This window comes from Helianthus annuus, chromosome 6 (assembly GCF_002127325.2).
Source record: "Helianthus annuus cultivar XRQ/B chromosome 6, HanXRQr2.0-SUNRISE, whole genome shotgun sequence".
Classification (NCBI taxonomy): domain Eukaryota; kingdom Viridiplantae; phylum Streptophyta; class Magnoliopsida; order Asterales; family Asteraceae; genus Helianthus; species Helianthus annuus.
This window is the reverse complement of record NC_035438.2, coordinates 7,081,469-7,097,692: the sequence shown is the minus strand read 5'-3', so window position 1 is coordinate 7,097,692 and position 16,224 is coordinate 7,081,469. Positions and strand designations below refer to the sequence as shown.

At 34.3% G+C, this 16,224-nt stretch overlaps 2 protein-coding genes and 1 long non-coding RNA gene across 4 annotated transcripts; all 3 read right to left on the bottom strand.

The window, feature by feature from the left end:
* Positions 1–2,636: 2,636 nt before the first annotated feature.
* On the bottom strand, positions 2,637–4,309 carry LOC110863705. Of its 2 annotated transcripts, none has more exons than XR_004859968.1 (3): positions 3,827–4,309; positions 3,188–3,702; positions 2,637–3,111 (listed from the first exon to the last, which is right to left on the bottom strand). It is a non-coding gene; the product is annotated as an uncharacterized LOC110863705 (long non-coding RNA). The 2 variants fall into 2 exon arrangements; XR_004859969.1 differs by having other exon boundaries at positions 3,080–3,702; positions 3,827–3,942; positions 4,122–4,309.
* Positions 4,310–10,177: 5,868 nt separating this feature from the next.
* Positions 10,178–10,518, bottom strand: LOC110863704 (salt stress-induced hydrophobic peptide ESI3). Its single transcript, XM_022113049.1, has 2 exons — positions 10,390–10,518; positions 10,178–10,291 (listed from the first exon to the last, which is right to left on the bottom strand). Exons 1-2 carry the CDS (start codon positions 10,468–10,470, stop codon positions 10,208–10,210), a joined length of 165 nt encoding a protein of 54 aa, XP_021968741.1. The 5' UTR covers positions 10,471–10,518; the 3' UTR covers positions 10,178–10,207.
* Positions 10,519–11,417: 899 nt separating this feature from the next.
* Positions 11,418–12,784, bottom strand: LOC110944321. The gene is made up of 3 exons (XM_022185982.1): positions 12,613–12,784; positions 12,262–12,543; positions 11,418–12,178 (listed from the first exon to the last, which is right to left on the bottom strand). Exons 1-3 carry the CDS (start codon positions 12,782–12,784, stop codon positions 11,418–11,420), a joined length of 1,215 nt encoding a protein of 404 aa, XP_022041674.1.
* Between the last annotated feature and the right edge of the window lie 3,440 nt (positions 12,785–16,224).

The window sequence follows — 16,224 nt, the reverse complement described above, 5'->3', positions numbered from 1 at the left end:
TTATGAAATTAGCTCACAGGGTCGATAGAGAAGTAACCACAATACACTAACATAAAATTAAGTTTTTTTTTCTAGTATGCGGAAGTAACTGACCAATTTAAACATCACTATGTTATTAAACATACTTATGATGACACCAAAACGAGAACTAACAATTGCATACAGTTTTATGTGTTCCAGGACTCCTTAGAGCGGGGACACACTATGTTTATTCTAAATGCTTTAGACCCATTAACTTTCATTACTTGCGGATAACTTGGATTGTGTAACCTACCAGACCTGAGGTTGAAATTCTTGTGTACAAGGACCAACCTTACAGACCCTAAGGAGCTTTGATGTAAAGGGTAATCCTTTGTTGATGTTTTTTTAACAAAAAAAAAATACTTCATTATATTATACATATATAAGCTTAATTTCAACGTCTTTGGAATTGGGTTTATCTTCAAGTGTGGAGTCTTACTGAAAATTTTGTCATGACAACTTTGTTCCTGGACAAACAAATGACTGTTGCTAGTTGGGAGTTCAAGCATAGGTCATTGCCCTAATCCAATAAGCGTTATGCATTGTTTTTGTGCTAATTATATTCCTTTTCTAATGGCTGTTGTTTGTTGTGTGATTGCCATATGATTAAAAATACGTCATGTTTGCTGTGTGATTTACCCAACATGTATGCTATATGATTAAAGATATCATCATCATCATACTCAGTAAATCCCACCAATAGCAAAGCTAAGGTAGGGTCTGAGGAGGGTAAGATGTAGACAGTCTTACCTCTACCCCGTAGAAGTAGAGAGGCTGATTCCAGTGAGACCCCGACTCGATATATGATTAAAGATATGTAAAGATAAAACCTAGTATCAAAGTCTTCGTGCCACAAATCATTTGTGTAATCAAGAAGACCTCAAGTTTTGAGATGGTAATTATTTGTAGCCTTTACCCGTTGAAAATATGGCACATAATACAAGATAAAACCTCTGAGTATTATTTTTGGGATTAGAATAATTATTATAACTAGTGGTATTAGGACCCGCGCGTTGCGCCGGGGATTTCCGGCGTTACTTGGCATGGATTTAAGAGGTATCGTTTCGATACCAACACTCTTTATAGCAACTGAAAGAGGAAATAATAAATAAATAAATAAATAAAACTGTGATATGACCAAAAAAATATTAACACGTGATTTACATCGATATAAAACAACCATCTAGCAGATATCGATACGGTTCTTTAGGGTACCGCCACGACACTGACACTCATATAGCCCACGATACAAAAGAAACACTCTATTTTAAATGCAACTAATTTGAACTTCAGAAAGTGTATTTAGATTTCTTTTTTTTAAATAACTTATTACTATCCATTTAGTTTGTTCTTTAATATAGATAGTAGTTTTACTATCCATGCTCGTTGTGGCGTCAATTTTTTTGTCGTTCTTGTTATCTAAAATGGGAACTATTGTGTACAGAGTGCAAGTGTTTCTAGTTGCATTAGTCTTGTTAACTGTAAAGGTAGATACTATATTACAAAATGTGACTATTTCTGGTAGGTAAATGAAGCTACCATGCCATATTACAGAAGACTAAGCATGGTTGTTTGTGATGTTGAACAATTTGTCCTCCTGATTCAACAGACAATGATGCAATTCTCCCCCTCGCACAATACCCGTGCAGCGGTATTAGAAGATTATCACGGTACATATCCTCATCAAAATCATCTTCTCCGCCATCTGCCTTACGATTGTTTTTTCTCAACTCCTCCTTTAGTATCATAGACAAGTCAGGAACACCGACGTGTAGCAATAACACCGTGTGTCTTCCTTCTCTCTGATTTTCTGTTAACAGTCTTGATTTCTTTGAGATCCAAGAACCTGCTGTGATTTATGAAACTCCAACGACAACGCGACGTTCCATAGGTCAAATTCGTCTATTTGCCTACATGCAAAATATACATGTTACTAAATTGCAAACCCATTTGATTATCTAAAATTTGGACTACAGTTGGAAAATGCATTTTTTAGTGTCTACCTTCATAGTTCGTAATGCAAATTTCGGTATGAAATGACAATTTCAAAAATTAACCAAGAAGACGGTAGTGCCATCATTAAAATAAAACAATATGTAGTGTACCTCATGAAATAAAAACAAACACCACTAATTGTTGTATTGTTTGGCAGATCTTTTACACATGTACAAAACATAGATTTCATAACCTTGTATTCCCTACAGTGAACTCTTAAGGTGGCTCATAGCGCTAAGTGCTTGATAGTATTTTAACATGGTTAATAGTTACTAAACTGCAATATATCTTAATCATCATCATCAACTTTCACAGCCAAATATAGGCTACCTATAGACATCCAATATTTTTTAAATAAAAGGGAAATAGAAGATGAAAGTTTTTTAATGTGTCCATGTATCAATCCAAAAACCCATCCAAAAACCCATAGACGAACTTAAGTGTGGTTATGATTAGAAGTTCATAAGAACGTACCTATCCATACGCTAGAATTTGTCCCTTTTTAATTTCTAAAGCCACAGGACGTGACTAACTAATCTTTGTTAACTATTTGAACACTTGGCTATCAAACCTATTGGAAAAGACAAGACATCAGTTAGCCAAATTTGTCAAGTGTGTGTGTGTGTGTTTTTGGTACAAAGTGAAATAGAGAAAACCGTAGATAGGAAATACACGTGTCCATCGCCGACCAATGAATACAACAGCTAGTGGCATCTGTAAATCTTGTGGCCAAAAAAAGACATCGAAAGTTGATGAGGCTGTAAGTTGTAATTTAGTATGTATAATAATTTGTGCACAAAAGGTGTTTAGCATAAGAGTTTGCGTTATGTTAGTGGCTTGATAGCCTTGGTGCAAAAGCTTTACAAAAGATTTTGTCGTGTCTTTTGGTTGCCTTGTTAGTCCGGGTACCTAGCCAACCAAAAGAAACAATCAAAAACTTTATGGAAACTAAATCAACTTGCTTGTTTATGAAAATTATCTCTGAAGACTAAACAAACTTTTGCCCTTTGAATCTGTAATAAGAACCAAACAACTCACAATTTTTCATACCAATACGCATCGATTAGGTTATACAGGCCAAACTCAAAACTTTACCTGCAATCATAGCAGGGCAGATGAATAAAGTGACTTAAGAGTGATGCAATTTTTTACTCATTTAGACAGTTCATACACCAAAATAGGCTAAATGGTCCATCCGGGTGAGAGCAAAGGGTTGAACCTAAAAGCTCCATCAGCGGCGAACACTACAAAACAGAGGCAATTCTACCAGCGACGAACACTGTAGAACAAAATGAATGTCTAAGTTGAGAACTTAAAAAATATTAAAGTAGTACATACATGTTCATTCCTGCATTAGCTGTTGAAACTCAGAATCTTCAAAGCATATATTGTTCCTGGTGGCTGCAAACATATCAAAAATAGAATGTAAAATTCCTTTTCAACAACAAAAAAGAGAGAACAGCTGCAAATCATCATTGATTCAAAGATCAAATCAATGCCATATACATAGAACATACAACTTCCCATTCAGCTTGTTGCCTCTTCTGCACGGGAGATATTATCTCGAATGCGACCCATCCGATCCCACTCCCCTGTACTTCCCTTTAAATCCTTTCCAGCCCGAATCGATTTCCACCGAAGAACTCCTCCATAACTTCCATTTCGACCCACTCTTACCAACTAAGCCTAAACCATTGAAACAAACCCTAATTAGTACAATCCAATTACCATAAAAACAACAAATCAAACACTTAATTCACAATTCAAATATTAAAGCCATCTTCAAACAATCAAAAACAGTTAAAATTACCTTATCAATCTTCATTGGTCCACCATCAGTTCTTATCTCCACCTAGGGTTTGAGAACGACTTATTAGGGCAAACAAACCCTAACAACCACACCGTCACAACATCATCACCGTCACACTGAAGGAATACGCATAATTAAGGTTGTGTGCTTACCCATTCACTGAAATCTTCTCCTGGCCGTTCACCGAAACCTCAGCAGACGTTACTTACTCATCAGATCAACATTAGTCGCTGGATTAAGGTTCAGTGACAACCGATCTAAAAAAATAGTGAACATGCAATAGAAAAGGGCTTACCGGAAGTTGATCGAAACCCTAACCGCTTGACCGCCGTCATTGTCAGAGCTATGGCAACATCTGATCGAACATACCTCGTCGCTCTTCGGTACAAACCATGTTCGCCGCCACCACAATGATTAAAACGTCGTCGTCAAGTGTTATTGACGCCGACGAGAAGGTTGTAACACCGGCGGAACTATCGTTATCATCGGACTCTCTGTCTGTCTCTCAGCTTTATCTCTCTCCGACACAGCTTTCTCTCAATCGGGTTCTAAATCTCACGACCGTATTTTCTGGCTGCTTCTCCTTTTAAACTGATTTGACAAAAAGTTTACAAAAATAGCCTTCTACTGTTCATTACGTTTAGTTTTTAATATATGTATAATTTATTTATAACAAATGTACTTTTGGGATATATACACTGTTAGAATGTTTTTTTAAATTTATGTCAGTCATTATAGAAAGTGTATCTTTAATATAAATTAGAATAATTACAATTTTGTATTTTTTTAATTAATTTTCCTTATAGTTTTATTCAAAACATTTATTTACATAACATATTAGTTCAGCTCGTGTATCATACATGTAACTAACCTAGTATTCTCAAGTGTCATGCAACAGTAGATGACAATAAGGTTCACAAGTGAATGGTTCAGCCAGTCATGCTTATGGCGTGTTGGCTAATCTGGAAATCAAGGAACAACTTGATTTTTAATCACAAAAAGAACAAGGCGGAAGGTATTTTACAGGAGCTGAAGTCAGTGGGTTTTTTGTGGATTAAGCACCAAGCGAGGAAGGTTAATCTAGACAAAACCAGTTGGAGTCGTTTCTCGTTTGTCTGTTGTATTGTTGTTTTGTTTTTGTGCTTGTTTGTAGTTGCTAGCTCCTTGTTAGTTGTTTTGAATAGAATACTGCCATTCAAAAAAAAAAAAAAATTAACCTAGTATGTATATTATATGCCCTAAAATTTGTATAAAAAACGTCTTGTTACATGTGATTTTTTAGGGTTTTCTCATCCAAGTAAATTTGTGAAAGGAGCATTAGAAAGTTGTGACATAGGATGAAATGGTTTATAATCAACATACTATGATTTGGTTGAGCTGATTGGACAAGTGTCATGATAAGTTGGTGCATATTCAACTATTTATGAATTAAAATGCATACTCTCTTGTAAGTCGCCTTTTGTTTCTTTTACATATATAGGGTCTCTGCTGGATTTTGTTTATTGTGTACTGAATTTATTGCTGTTAAAAAAGTAATAGAAATAAAATAGTAAAAATCATATGTGTATATATGGAAAGGAATATATATCACGCATATGATATATATCTTTTCCAAGGAAAAAACCTATTTCCAAAAGCTATCAAATTTGAGATATATGTAAAAGACAACCTATACAATCTAACCTATTCTCTGTGAAAGTATTCGGTAGAATATATTCTCTGTGAAATCAAATATAATGCAAATCATGTGAAAAATGATATACTTTTAATGGATAAATCATGAGGCAGAATCTAATTGAAAGAATTTTGTCACAAGCTATAACTATGAACAACTTTCGTATCCAAATGCCCAAATCTAACCCTTCAAAGTCGGATTACTTGCACTTACGTATACAGATGATTAGAGAATGGTTCATTTTTTTATTATATAGGTTATAAAACCGTATATCTTACGGATTTGACTATAGAAATTATGTAATCTCAAAAATGTCTACACAAATTTACATAACTTAATTATTTTTATCACAAACAAAGAAAATCTAATTATCGGTTGATAAATTTGGAAAAATAAAAAAACTGAATACGATATGGTTACTATATTTACCTTTTAAATTGTTTAGTATAGAATCAAATTTATCATATTTATATATGAATCCTTCTTATACATATTTAGTTTACAATTCAAATTAAAAAAATATATTTATATCTAATATCTAATTTAGGGGGTTTGATTAATTGGACAAAAAATCTCTATGTAAAAAGTAATTAATGAAATTAATGATAAAACTAATTTTAGCTTTAACTAACATGACTAAAATAATATTGATTTTTTTTTAACAGTAAGGAATGACGTGCCAATCACCGTGACTCCGGACGCTGTGGTTAAGGTCGACTACTCGACCGCCACCAGCCCCTTAACTCTCCCCATATGCGCGAAAACTAATTTTAGCTTTAACTAATATGACTAAAATAACATTATATATTATATTATATGGGTGGGGTTTGGCTAAAAAGTCTATTTTTTCTACAAAGTGTACAAAGTTATAAAACACCACAATTTCAGCCATAAAACACACTCAAAACCTATAAATAACAGAGTGAAGATCACTAAAACACAATATCCAAACCCTAACAATCCATAAATACTTCAAACACACCATCCTAGAACTATAAATATAACACACAACAGGATAATCAACATAAAACACACTAATATTAGTCATTCGATAATCAAAGCCTTATCATCTAAAACACAACACAAAACCCACAAATATGGCGTTTAGTAATCTTCACTTTGTTATTTGGGGGGTTTTGAGTTTGTTTTATGGTTAACATTATGGTATTTTACGACTTTTTACACTTTGTAGGAAAAATGGACTTTGTAGCCAACTCTCACCCTATATTATATTATCTACTATAACAAAAACCATGGACGACAATAGTGCTTTCATTTGATTGGCTGAATTGGGCGGCGACCTGCCACCCACAATTTTTTTTTTTTGCTAAATTACGATTTTGTCCTGTTTATATTTATAATCATGCATGACACTCCCCTATTGGCCCAACAAATTTACGATTTTTTCCCGTTTAAAATTACGATTTTACTATCAATTCAAAGTTATGCTTTTACCCTCACTTAAAAATAAATTTACGTTTTTGCTCCCAACTAAAAATTTTCAATTTTTCCCTCGGTTCAACATTATGATTTCGCCCCGTTTAAATTTACAGTTTTGCCATTAGGTTTTTTTTCCTTAAAATAACGATTTTGCCATCTGTTCAAAATTATGTTTTTACCCACATTTAAAAATAAATTTACCCTTTTCTTCCCGACTAAAAATTTCAATTTTGCCCTCGGTTCAAAATTACGATTTTGTCCCGTTTAGATTTACAGTTTTGCCATTAGTTTCTTTTCTCACACAGCCAAGTTACGATTTTACCCTCAACCTCATTGGTCCATTTAATTTACGATTTTATCCCTGAAACAAAATTATGATTTCCCACTTAGTTCAAAGTTACGTTTTCCCCATCGTTTTAGTTTTTCTAGCAAAACTATAAAAGTTTTTTGTTTTAATTGGTTGACTCGATTTAATTTTTTTCGTCTAAAGGAGCTGCCTAACACTCGCTCATTAGTCCTGAAAAATTAAAGTTTTGTCCTGAGCCCAAAATTACAGTTATATCATCGTTTTAGTTTTTTTCTTAGCAAAATTACAGTAATATTTTTTTTAATTGATTGAGAACTCTTCGGCCTTCGCCCGCGAGCCTATTTTTGTCTTTTTGCTTTGTTTTTTTTTTCCTTTTTTTTGTCTTTTTCTATTTTTTTACTTTTGCCCCTCAACTTTTAACATTGACACTTACAACCTTTAACTTTTTAAAACCTTTTTAATCGAGTTTTACATGTTTATTTTTATGTACACGTGGGTCTAAATTCAAGTTGATTTACGCTTCTATGTAAATTTATCCCGTAAATGAGTCGGGATTAAATATAATATGTTTTTATGCTTATTATTATGTGTGTTTTCGTTTGATCTACGATTATACGTAAATTTTTTTTCTATAAATGAGTCGGGTCAAATATAATGCGTTTTCGAGCTTATTTTTATGTACATTTTCAGTTGATCTACATTTTGACATAATTTTTTTTAAAAAAACTCCAGGGCAAAGTAGCCCTAATAATGTCACATGTCAACATAATATTATCCTTTTAAAAATTAATCAAAATTGATTTTTATTATTTTTTAAATCGGATTAATACAAAAAAACAACATTGCTTAATTTAAAATTTTTATCTTTATATTCGCCGTTACTTCAAATATATCTTTAGATTGCCTAATATTTTTTGTTAAACTAAATTTGTTAAACATTCTCACAAAATCCATCCTTACTTAAAATGTATTTTTCATTCATAATTTACAAGGCTATAGGGCGTGGGGATCATGGTTGAGACATTATTTGCCACCTAGGAACATGAATGAAATGTTACACCACCCCACTTATTTGATCCATCATAGTTTGCATAGATTAAACCATGGCAACCATGGTCCTCCTTTCTATTTTTCAACAAATCATTTCCTTTTTCTTTAGACAAAAATAAATTAAAATAAATAAGGGGCTAGTGGTTTGGGTCATGATCACACCCTTAGGGTAGTAGTTTTAGATGGTGGATTAGAGGTGAGTTACAAGGCACTGACGTGGAGGGTCATAGTGGTCATGACCACACCCTATAGCCTAACAATAATTATATTTTTTAATTAGATCTTACCAAAAGATATTTTAAAGGAACTTTTTATTATATAAAGATACTGGTATCAAATTAAATTACCAAAAAGATGGCTATTAAGCCTTTGGGTATATTTTAACTTAACTTAACTTCACCTAAGTGACACATTTTTTTTTCCTTATTTCACTTTGTCCCACTCTAAGAAAATGGTTTAACATGTTAACATATAACTCATTTAATACACTTTAATATTAGGTTTTTATTTAAAAAAGAAAATAATAATTAATTTAATCTCTTAACATTGAGTTAACATGTTAACACATAACTCATTTAATGTACTTTAACACAAAGAGAGAGTAGTTTGCAATGTTAGCTCCAATATAATCTAATTTTAGCCTATAACTACGAAAATTTATTAAACCATAACTAAAAATAGCTATTTAGATAATTTTTAAATAATTTCAAAACCATATAACATATTTTGAAAGTGCTGAATTTTGTTATCATATTACATATTTTTATTATACTATATATAATAATAAAAGAAACTAATTTTGGGACACTTGTTATCATATTAGGCCATATCTCATGGATATTATTATTTAGTTTAATTAATCTCTTTTAATTAATTATAGATAACTCTCATATTAAATATTATTTAGTTTAATCTCTTATAGTTAATTATTATTTAGTTTAATTTTAATTTAATCTCTTCTAGAAAAAATTCATAATTTTTTATTAACGAAACATATTTTTTTAATGAAAAGTAAATTGCCATTTTAGTCCCTAAAGTTTGGTCCAAATTGCCATTTTAGTCCAAATAGTTTTTTTTTCTCCTCTGGATCCCTGACTTTTCCATTTTCTTGCCATTTTGATCACATTGACTAACTCAGGCTAAAAATCTGGTTATAACCAAAGGTATTTTTAGCATAACTATTGTGTAGTGATAACCAGGGGTAGTTTACAACATAATTTATAAACTTCATAATAATTTAATGCCAAAATACCTCTAATTATAACCTGATTTTTAGACTAAGTTAAACACTATGATCAAAATGGCAAGTAAAAGGAAAAGTCAGAGACCCAGAGGAGAAAAAAAAACCTATTTGAACCAAAATGGCAATTTGAACAAAAACTCAAGGACTAAAACGGCAGTTTACTCTTTAATAAATTATCTAACCATAAATTTTAAATTGCGTTTGACGAAAAGGAAACACACTCAAATATATTAACTCATTTATATCAATTTGGTATATAAACGTCTCCATCTTTGGTTTAGATTTACAAGAAATATTTATTATATAGTTTAGATTGTTCAACCCGTGTAACACACGAGGAACTAACCTAGTTAATAACTATGACAAGAGCAGTTAATCCATAAGTTACATATTCTGAAAGTGGTACATATACCTTTCCAACACTGTATACAATGCATGTTTGTAACCTTTTCATATTCATGTATCCGTCAAATCAATTTTGAGCTTTATCATGATATGATGTCATGTAATAAACTAATAATACATACATGATTGGTTGATAAAGATGATTAATTAAAACATATATGCAACACAAAACCTAAATTCATTCTTTGATCACAACCTACTTACTACTCATAAAGTAAGAAATTAAATAAAAACAACTAATTAAATTAAATTAAATTAATTCTAGACAACCAAAACATAAAGTGCGTATATGATTCCCGGAAGATACCCCAGTATCGTCAGCAATAAGCAAATCCAGAATTCCACCTACACATTTCATTTCAATCAAATCAAATGAAATTCACACACACAAAGTAAGTAAAAACAAAATTAGAAATATATATATTATAATTTATATGACTTACGCCACAACCGTATCGAAGAAAAACGCCAACAGGAGGCAAAAGGATTGCAAGTATAATCTCCACAAATGTTTCAGCACCCATTTTCTTTCGGTTTTGATGATGTTTCTTCTTAGTTGGATCTAATTAATTATTAACTGATTCAAACATATCCAAAATGTATGTATGTGTGTGTGTCTGTTAGGTATGGATACGTGTCTTGTCGCTACGCCACGTGGGTGTACCACTGGCTTTATACGTGGAGGTTTACCAGAGACAGGTGGATGGGTATTTCCTTTTGACCCAAACAAAACCGTAAAAAGGTTATTTTTAGATACAAGGAAGTTATGCGATAATTAATTTTTTTGAACTTATTAGGGTATAAGGAGTGGTTAAACACTTTAAAGTGGCAAACCAAAAAACCGACCAATGAGAGCGCGCCATGTCAATTAGGCAAAATTGTTTAAACTTTGGTGAAAAATGTTGGCAATGGTTTAAACACTTGGTGAAGTGGTAAACTATTTTTTAAAAAAAAAGGAAAAAAGTGTGATTGGTTGAGATTGGAATGGACCCCACCTCATACCCCCCTCTCTCTTTCCTTTCTCCTTTCCCGCATCGGTAAAGCTTCACCGCATGAAACAAAATCTGATCGGTAAACTTTGGTTGGCAATGGTTTGCCATTTCGGTAAACCAAGTTTACCGACACCTTCATTTGCCACACCGTATCCCCTTAGGCTAAAGGGTATGGAGAGGCTCATTTCTATGAGGATGGGCTGTTACGTAGGTGTCACATCAACATCTCATGAAGGATGTGCCTTTATACATTTTGAGGAGGGTGGAGGATGAGCCTAATTCATTTTATTTGTTTAACTTTTATAAAAACTATTCAACATTTACATAAAAATAAGACATAAAGTAAGATAATAAAATCCATTACATAACATAAATAAAAATTACATAACCTAAAAAAAAATTTACGCTACCTAAAATTTGTAAAAAAAGACTAGATTTAAAAAAAGACATAAAGGAAGATAATAAAATCAATTACATAACTACTCGTCTTCGTCACCGTCACCGCCACCGTCCGCGACGTTAACGTTGTTCCAAACATGTTCTACCAAATCTTGTTGAAGGTTTGCATGCGTGAAGTCGTTGGTTAGCGAGAACGAGTTTAAATCCTGTTGTGGCGGATCAACCGGGACAGTATTCCCGTAAGATGCATTCTCATCATACTCACAAATCGCCCGACCTTCGTCTTCAATAATCATGTTATGGAGCAAAATGCAAGCGTACATACAAAGGCGCAACCTCTTCGGTGTGAACGCACGTGCCGGTTGTTCAAGGACGGCCCATTTTTTTTGTAAGACACCAAAAGCACGTTCGATGTCTTTTCTTGCAGCTTCTTGACGCTTGGCGAATTTTTTCCTTTTTTCTTCCTCGGGATATGGAATAGTCTTTACAATTGTAGACCAAGACGGATATATCCCGTCAGCAAGATAATACCCACGTCTATACTCAACCCCAGAAACTGTAAAACGGGTGTCCGGACCGGTTCCATTAACGAAATCGGTAAAGATCGCCGATTGGTATAACACGTTGAGGTCGTTGAGTGAACCAGGGAGACCAAAGAAAGAATGCCATATCCACAAATCTTGTGATGCCACGGCTTCAAGTATCAAAGTTGGATGGCTGTGATCACCTCGCGTATATTGGCCGCGCCACGCAGTCGGGCAGTTATGCCACGCCCAATGCATACAATCAATACTACCAAGCATTCCCGGAAACTCGTGCCGTGCTTCATGAGCTTGTACAACTGCTGAACATCATACGCGTTTGGTTTACGCAAATATTTTTTGCTATACAGTTTCACCACATTATGGCAAAACCGATACAAACATTCCCGCGTAGTTCTTGCCGACATTTGTAAGTACTCGTCCAAAGCGTCAGCCACTGTCCCGTACGCCAGTTGTCGAATGGCCGCAGTACACTTTTGTAACGTGGTGAACCCTTCATAATTTCGAGCATCAGGTCGTTGCGTGAAAAACGGGTCTAGCCCCGCTAAATCATTAGCAATCCGTGTGAATAACCGGCGACTCATTCGGAAACTGTGTCTGAAAATCTCGTCATTGTAAAGTGGTTCATCCGAAAAATAATCGTTCACCAATTTCTCGTGCGCTCCTGTCGTAAAAAAATATATAAATACGAGGAAATAAGGAATAAGGATAATAAAATTTTTTAATGATAAACCTTCGCGGTCTCTGTTAATCCGTATTCGTCTGGTAATAACGCTTTCAGACGAGACGTCTTCCTCTTCCTCTTCCTCTTCAATAAGAATCTGCCCCGCCCGTAGCACAACGTTTGCGAAAAACATCTCATCTTCCTCATCCGAAGACGAGGACCACCAAGAATTAGATGGCATTGTGGATGAAAAGATAATTTTTTTTTATAAAAGTGGGGAGAAAATGGTATAAAAGTGAGATGGTTTTGAGTTGAAAGTGGGGAAAATATGGTGAAAATGGGTGTGTTTTATAGAAAAATGGATTTTTTTAAATTAAACATAGCCGTTACAACGGCTCTTTTTTGAAAAGTAGGCCCGCCTCCCCTGCTGTGGGGAGTCGCCTTTGCCGAGCCGAGCCCAGGGGGGCGCTGTGGGGGACCGGCGTCGGTCCTAGCCGGGCCTCAGCCGGCCCCCAATCCCCCATACCCTTTAGTCTTAGTGTTTTAACAATACATATATGATGATACCGACGGTAACCGGCCGGTTGGGAATAATGTCATAAAATCGGTTAAATATATTTAAAGTAGATTTTGAAAAGGCATACGATTTCATAAATTAGAATTTTCTACTTTTCAACTTAAAAGCTATGAACTTTCCTCTATAAATGTGAATTTCTGATACGACACGACTGGAAAATATGACACGAACCTAACACGAAATTTGCGAGTTTGGATTTAGTCTAAACGGGTTCGGGTCAGTTTCATGTTGAATCCGCCAACCCGTTTAGCTAAACATGCCAGGTTCGGGTCAACCCGGTTGGGTTGGCGGGTTGACCCATTTATCCCATTTCTGTAGCATTATATTTTTTACAATGTGTCTTGCGTTATAAGTTAAATTTGGTGTGTATTTTATGCTATACTTATAACTTAAAAATGGAAATTGACATAAGATTTAATGATTTTAATGTAATTTTATTATCTAATTTGTGTTTTCTTTTTGTAGTAGATGTTAATTTTAATATATTAATTTGCTGAAAAAAAAAATAAAAAAAAAATCGAGTTGAACGGGTCGGGTTCTGGTCAGCTTGCGAATATTCGGGTCAGGTTCGGGTTCATATGTATGAAACGATTTTCGGGTTCGGGTCGAGTTCGTCTAAAATTTTCGGGTTCGGGTCGGGTTGAACCCGCTAACCCGCGAACACGACCCATTTAACACCCCTACTTTCCTCTTTTATGGAGAAAATGGATTGGGGCGAGCCTTAAGTCAAGCAGAGCATCCGTCTTAGTAAACGGATCGCCTACGGATGAATTTAAATTATCTCGGGGGTTACGTCAAGGGGATCCGCTATCACCTTTTCTTTTTATTTTGGCATTAGAAGCTTTGTATGTCATAATGAAAAGGGCTGTAAAGATTGGGGTATTTAAAGGGGTTTCGATAAAAAATGGGTTGGTCCAATGATTTCACATCTTTGTTATGCGGATGATGCAATATTTCTAGGTGAATGGTCTCATAGGAATATTAAAAACTTAAAGCGGATATTAAGATGTTTTTATTTATGCTGGGGGTTGAAGGTTAACATAAGTAAACGTAATTTATTCGGGGTTGGTGCCCATGAGGAGAAAATTGAACAAATGGCGGGAGTAGTAAATTGTAAGGTTGGGAAACTACCTTTTGTTTTCTTGGGGATTCTGGTTGGGGCAAATATGAAAAGAATAAAATACTGGAAACCTATGATAGACAAATTTAATTCTAAGCTTTCATTCTAGAAGGCCGTATGTTTATCGATGGTGGGTAGAACTGTTTTAGCGAAAGCGGTTCTCGAGGCATTACCAAACTACTATTTATCTCTATTCCTAGCCCCCAAAAAAGTGATAAATGATCTTGAAGCAATTAGGAGGGACTTTGTTTGGGGTAAAAAGAACCAGAAGTGCAAAATGAGATGGGTTGCATGGGGTAAAATAGTAAAAGCAAAAAGGTATGGGGGATTAGGGATAAGGGATATTAGGAGCGCAAACCTCGCTTTATTAACGAAGTGGTGATGGAAGTTTAAAGAAAATCCGGGAGCTCTTTGGGTTAAAGTGGTTGAAGCCATCCATTAGAATAAAGGTCAGTTATGTTTATTCCTTCAAAAAATAAGTTATCTGGTACGTGGAAAGATATTATTTGGCTAGACAAGGAGTTCACTGGTACGTGCGCGACTATACATATTTTTACAATGAATTTACACACGAATTGGTTTTAAATTTATAAAAGTGATTATTACTTTTACATCAAAACACACACGAAAGAGGCAAGTGTACCCCGTCATATATGTAGTAAAGTATCGGTAAGAACCAAGTATCGATCCACGGAAATGGGCGGAGAAATAATACTAGACCTTTGTCACTAAATTACCGGTAAAAACATAATTTGTTTTGGTTTTTAATTAAACTAAAGTAAGCATGAATAAATACTTATAAAACATAGTAAATTATATATAAATAGCCTTGCTTAATACACAACCAAAGCATGTCAACTAAGTCGGTTTTGGCACTAGAAGCATTCGGTCAATTTTCCATTTCGAGACAATTAGTATCCCTTTCGGGAATCCTAACATGACAATCATTCGGAAAGTTAAAACGATAAACACACTTTAACCACCTAAAATTGTTCTTTAACGTGCAATTGATAAATGTCTACAAAAATCTCCTAAAAATAAGTTAGTCATCCGTTAGGAGTTTTCTAACCTCACTTAATCAAGGAAAGCAACACCGATAAACACAATGCAACCACCGAGACAAGCATAAACTAGATTAAATCACAACCGAGTTCATTTTACAAATCTTGCACATAAATTCACCAAGATAGCAATTTTGGCCGAAACTACTAACTAAGCTAACAAATCATGGCAAGAATTCGTAACAACACCATCTAACCCGTTAGAGTCCTTCCGTGAAGGCAAGCTTTCTTGATTAACAATAATTACATTTTATTAAACCACTAACCCGTTAGAGTATCATGGTGCCCACATTTTAACCAAGTTAAGCTAGTTAACAAAGTTTAAAGTTTACTAATACATGATTAAATAAGCTTCATTTTTCAACTATCTTACCTAACCAAGCACCAATCATCCAACACAATTACTTATAATCAAGAAATCAATATCAATAACAAGGTTGCAAACTAATCATCAAAGATAATCATAGAAAATACTTCAAAGTTTCTTTACAAACATAGATTAACATACTAATGGTTATAATCAAGCAAGGGATTGTTGTGTTTTTGCCCAAAGGCTACAATAATACATAAATATTAATCTAAATGCTTGAAAGATTAACAAAATCATGGAAAGATTAGAAAACCCAACCATAAACAAGCACAAGATTAAGAATCCGGATAGTAAATGAGCAAAACCGGGCAATGTGGCTTGAATCCGAGTGAAAGCAGAAGCCTTCGGAGCCTCAAAATCGCCTGCAAAGCTCTCCAAAATTCCAGAGTTACTAATAGAATGGTTCTGTTCTGTTTTTATGCTTTTTCGGTGTCGCACGGTCGTTCTCCGATTGCACGACCGTGCACTTTAAGCAATTATTGGTGGTGGTCCACCATACTGCGTGACGTCACAGATCGTTGACTGGTCTTCGGACACGCACGGCCGTTCTTCA

Excerpts from the sequence above, each read along its gene's own strand:
- LOC110863704 (XM_022113049.1), bottom strand. The coding sequence starts at position 10,470 with ATGGGTGCTGAAACATTTGTGGAGATTATACTTGCAATCCTTTTGCCT. Across the intron at positions 10,292-10,389 it reads TTCTTCGATACGGTTGTGGC|GTGGAATTCTGGATTTGCTT; the intron begins GTAAGTCATATA and ends TGAAATGTGTAG.
- LOC110944321 (XM_022185982.1), bottom strand. The coding sequence starts at position 12,784 with ATGCCATCTAATTCTTGGTGGTCCTCGTCTTCGGATGAGGAAGATGAG. Across the intron at positions 12,544-12,612 it reads GATTAACAGAGACCGCGAAG|GAGCGCACGAGAAATTGGTG; the intron begins GTTTATCATTAA and ends TTTTTACGACAG. Across the intron at positions 12,179-12,261 it reads GGCAAGAACTACGCGGGAAT|TTGTACAAGCTCATGAAGCA; the intron begins GTTTGTATCGGT and ends GATGTTCAGCAG.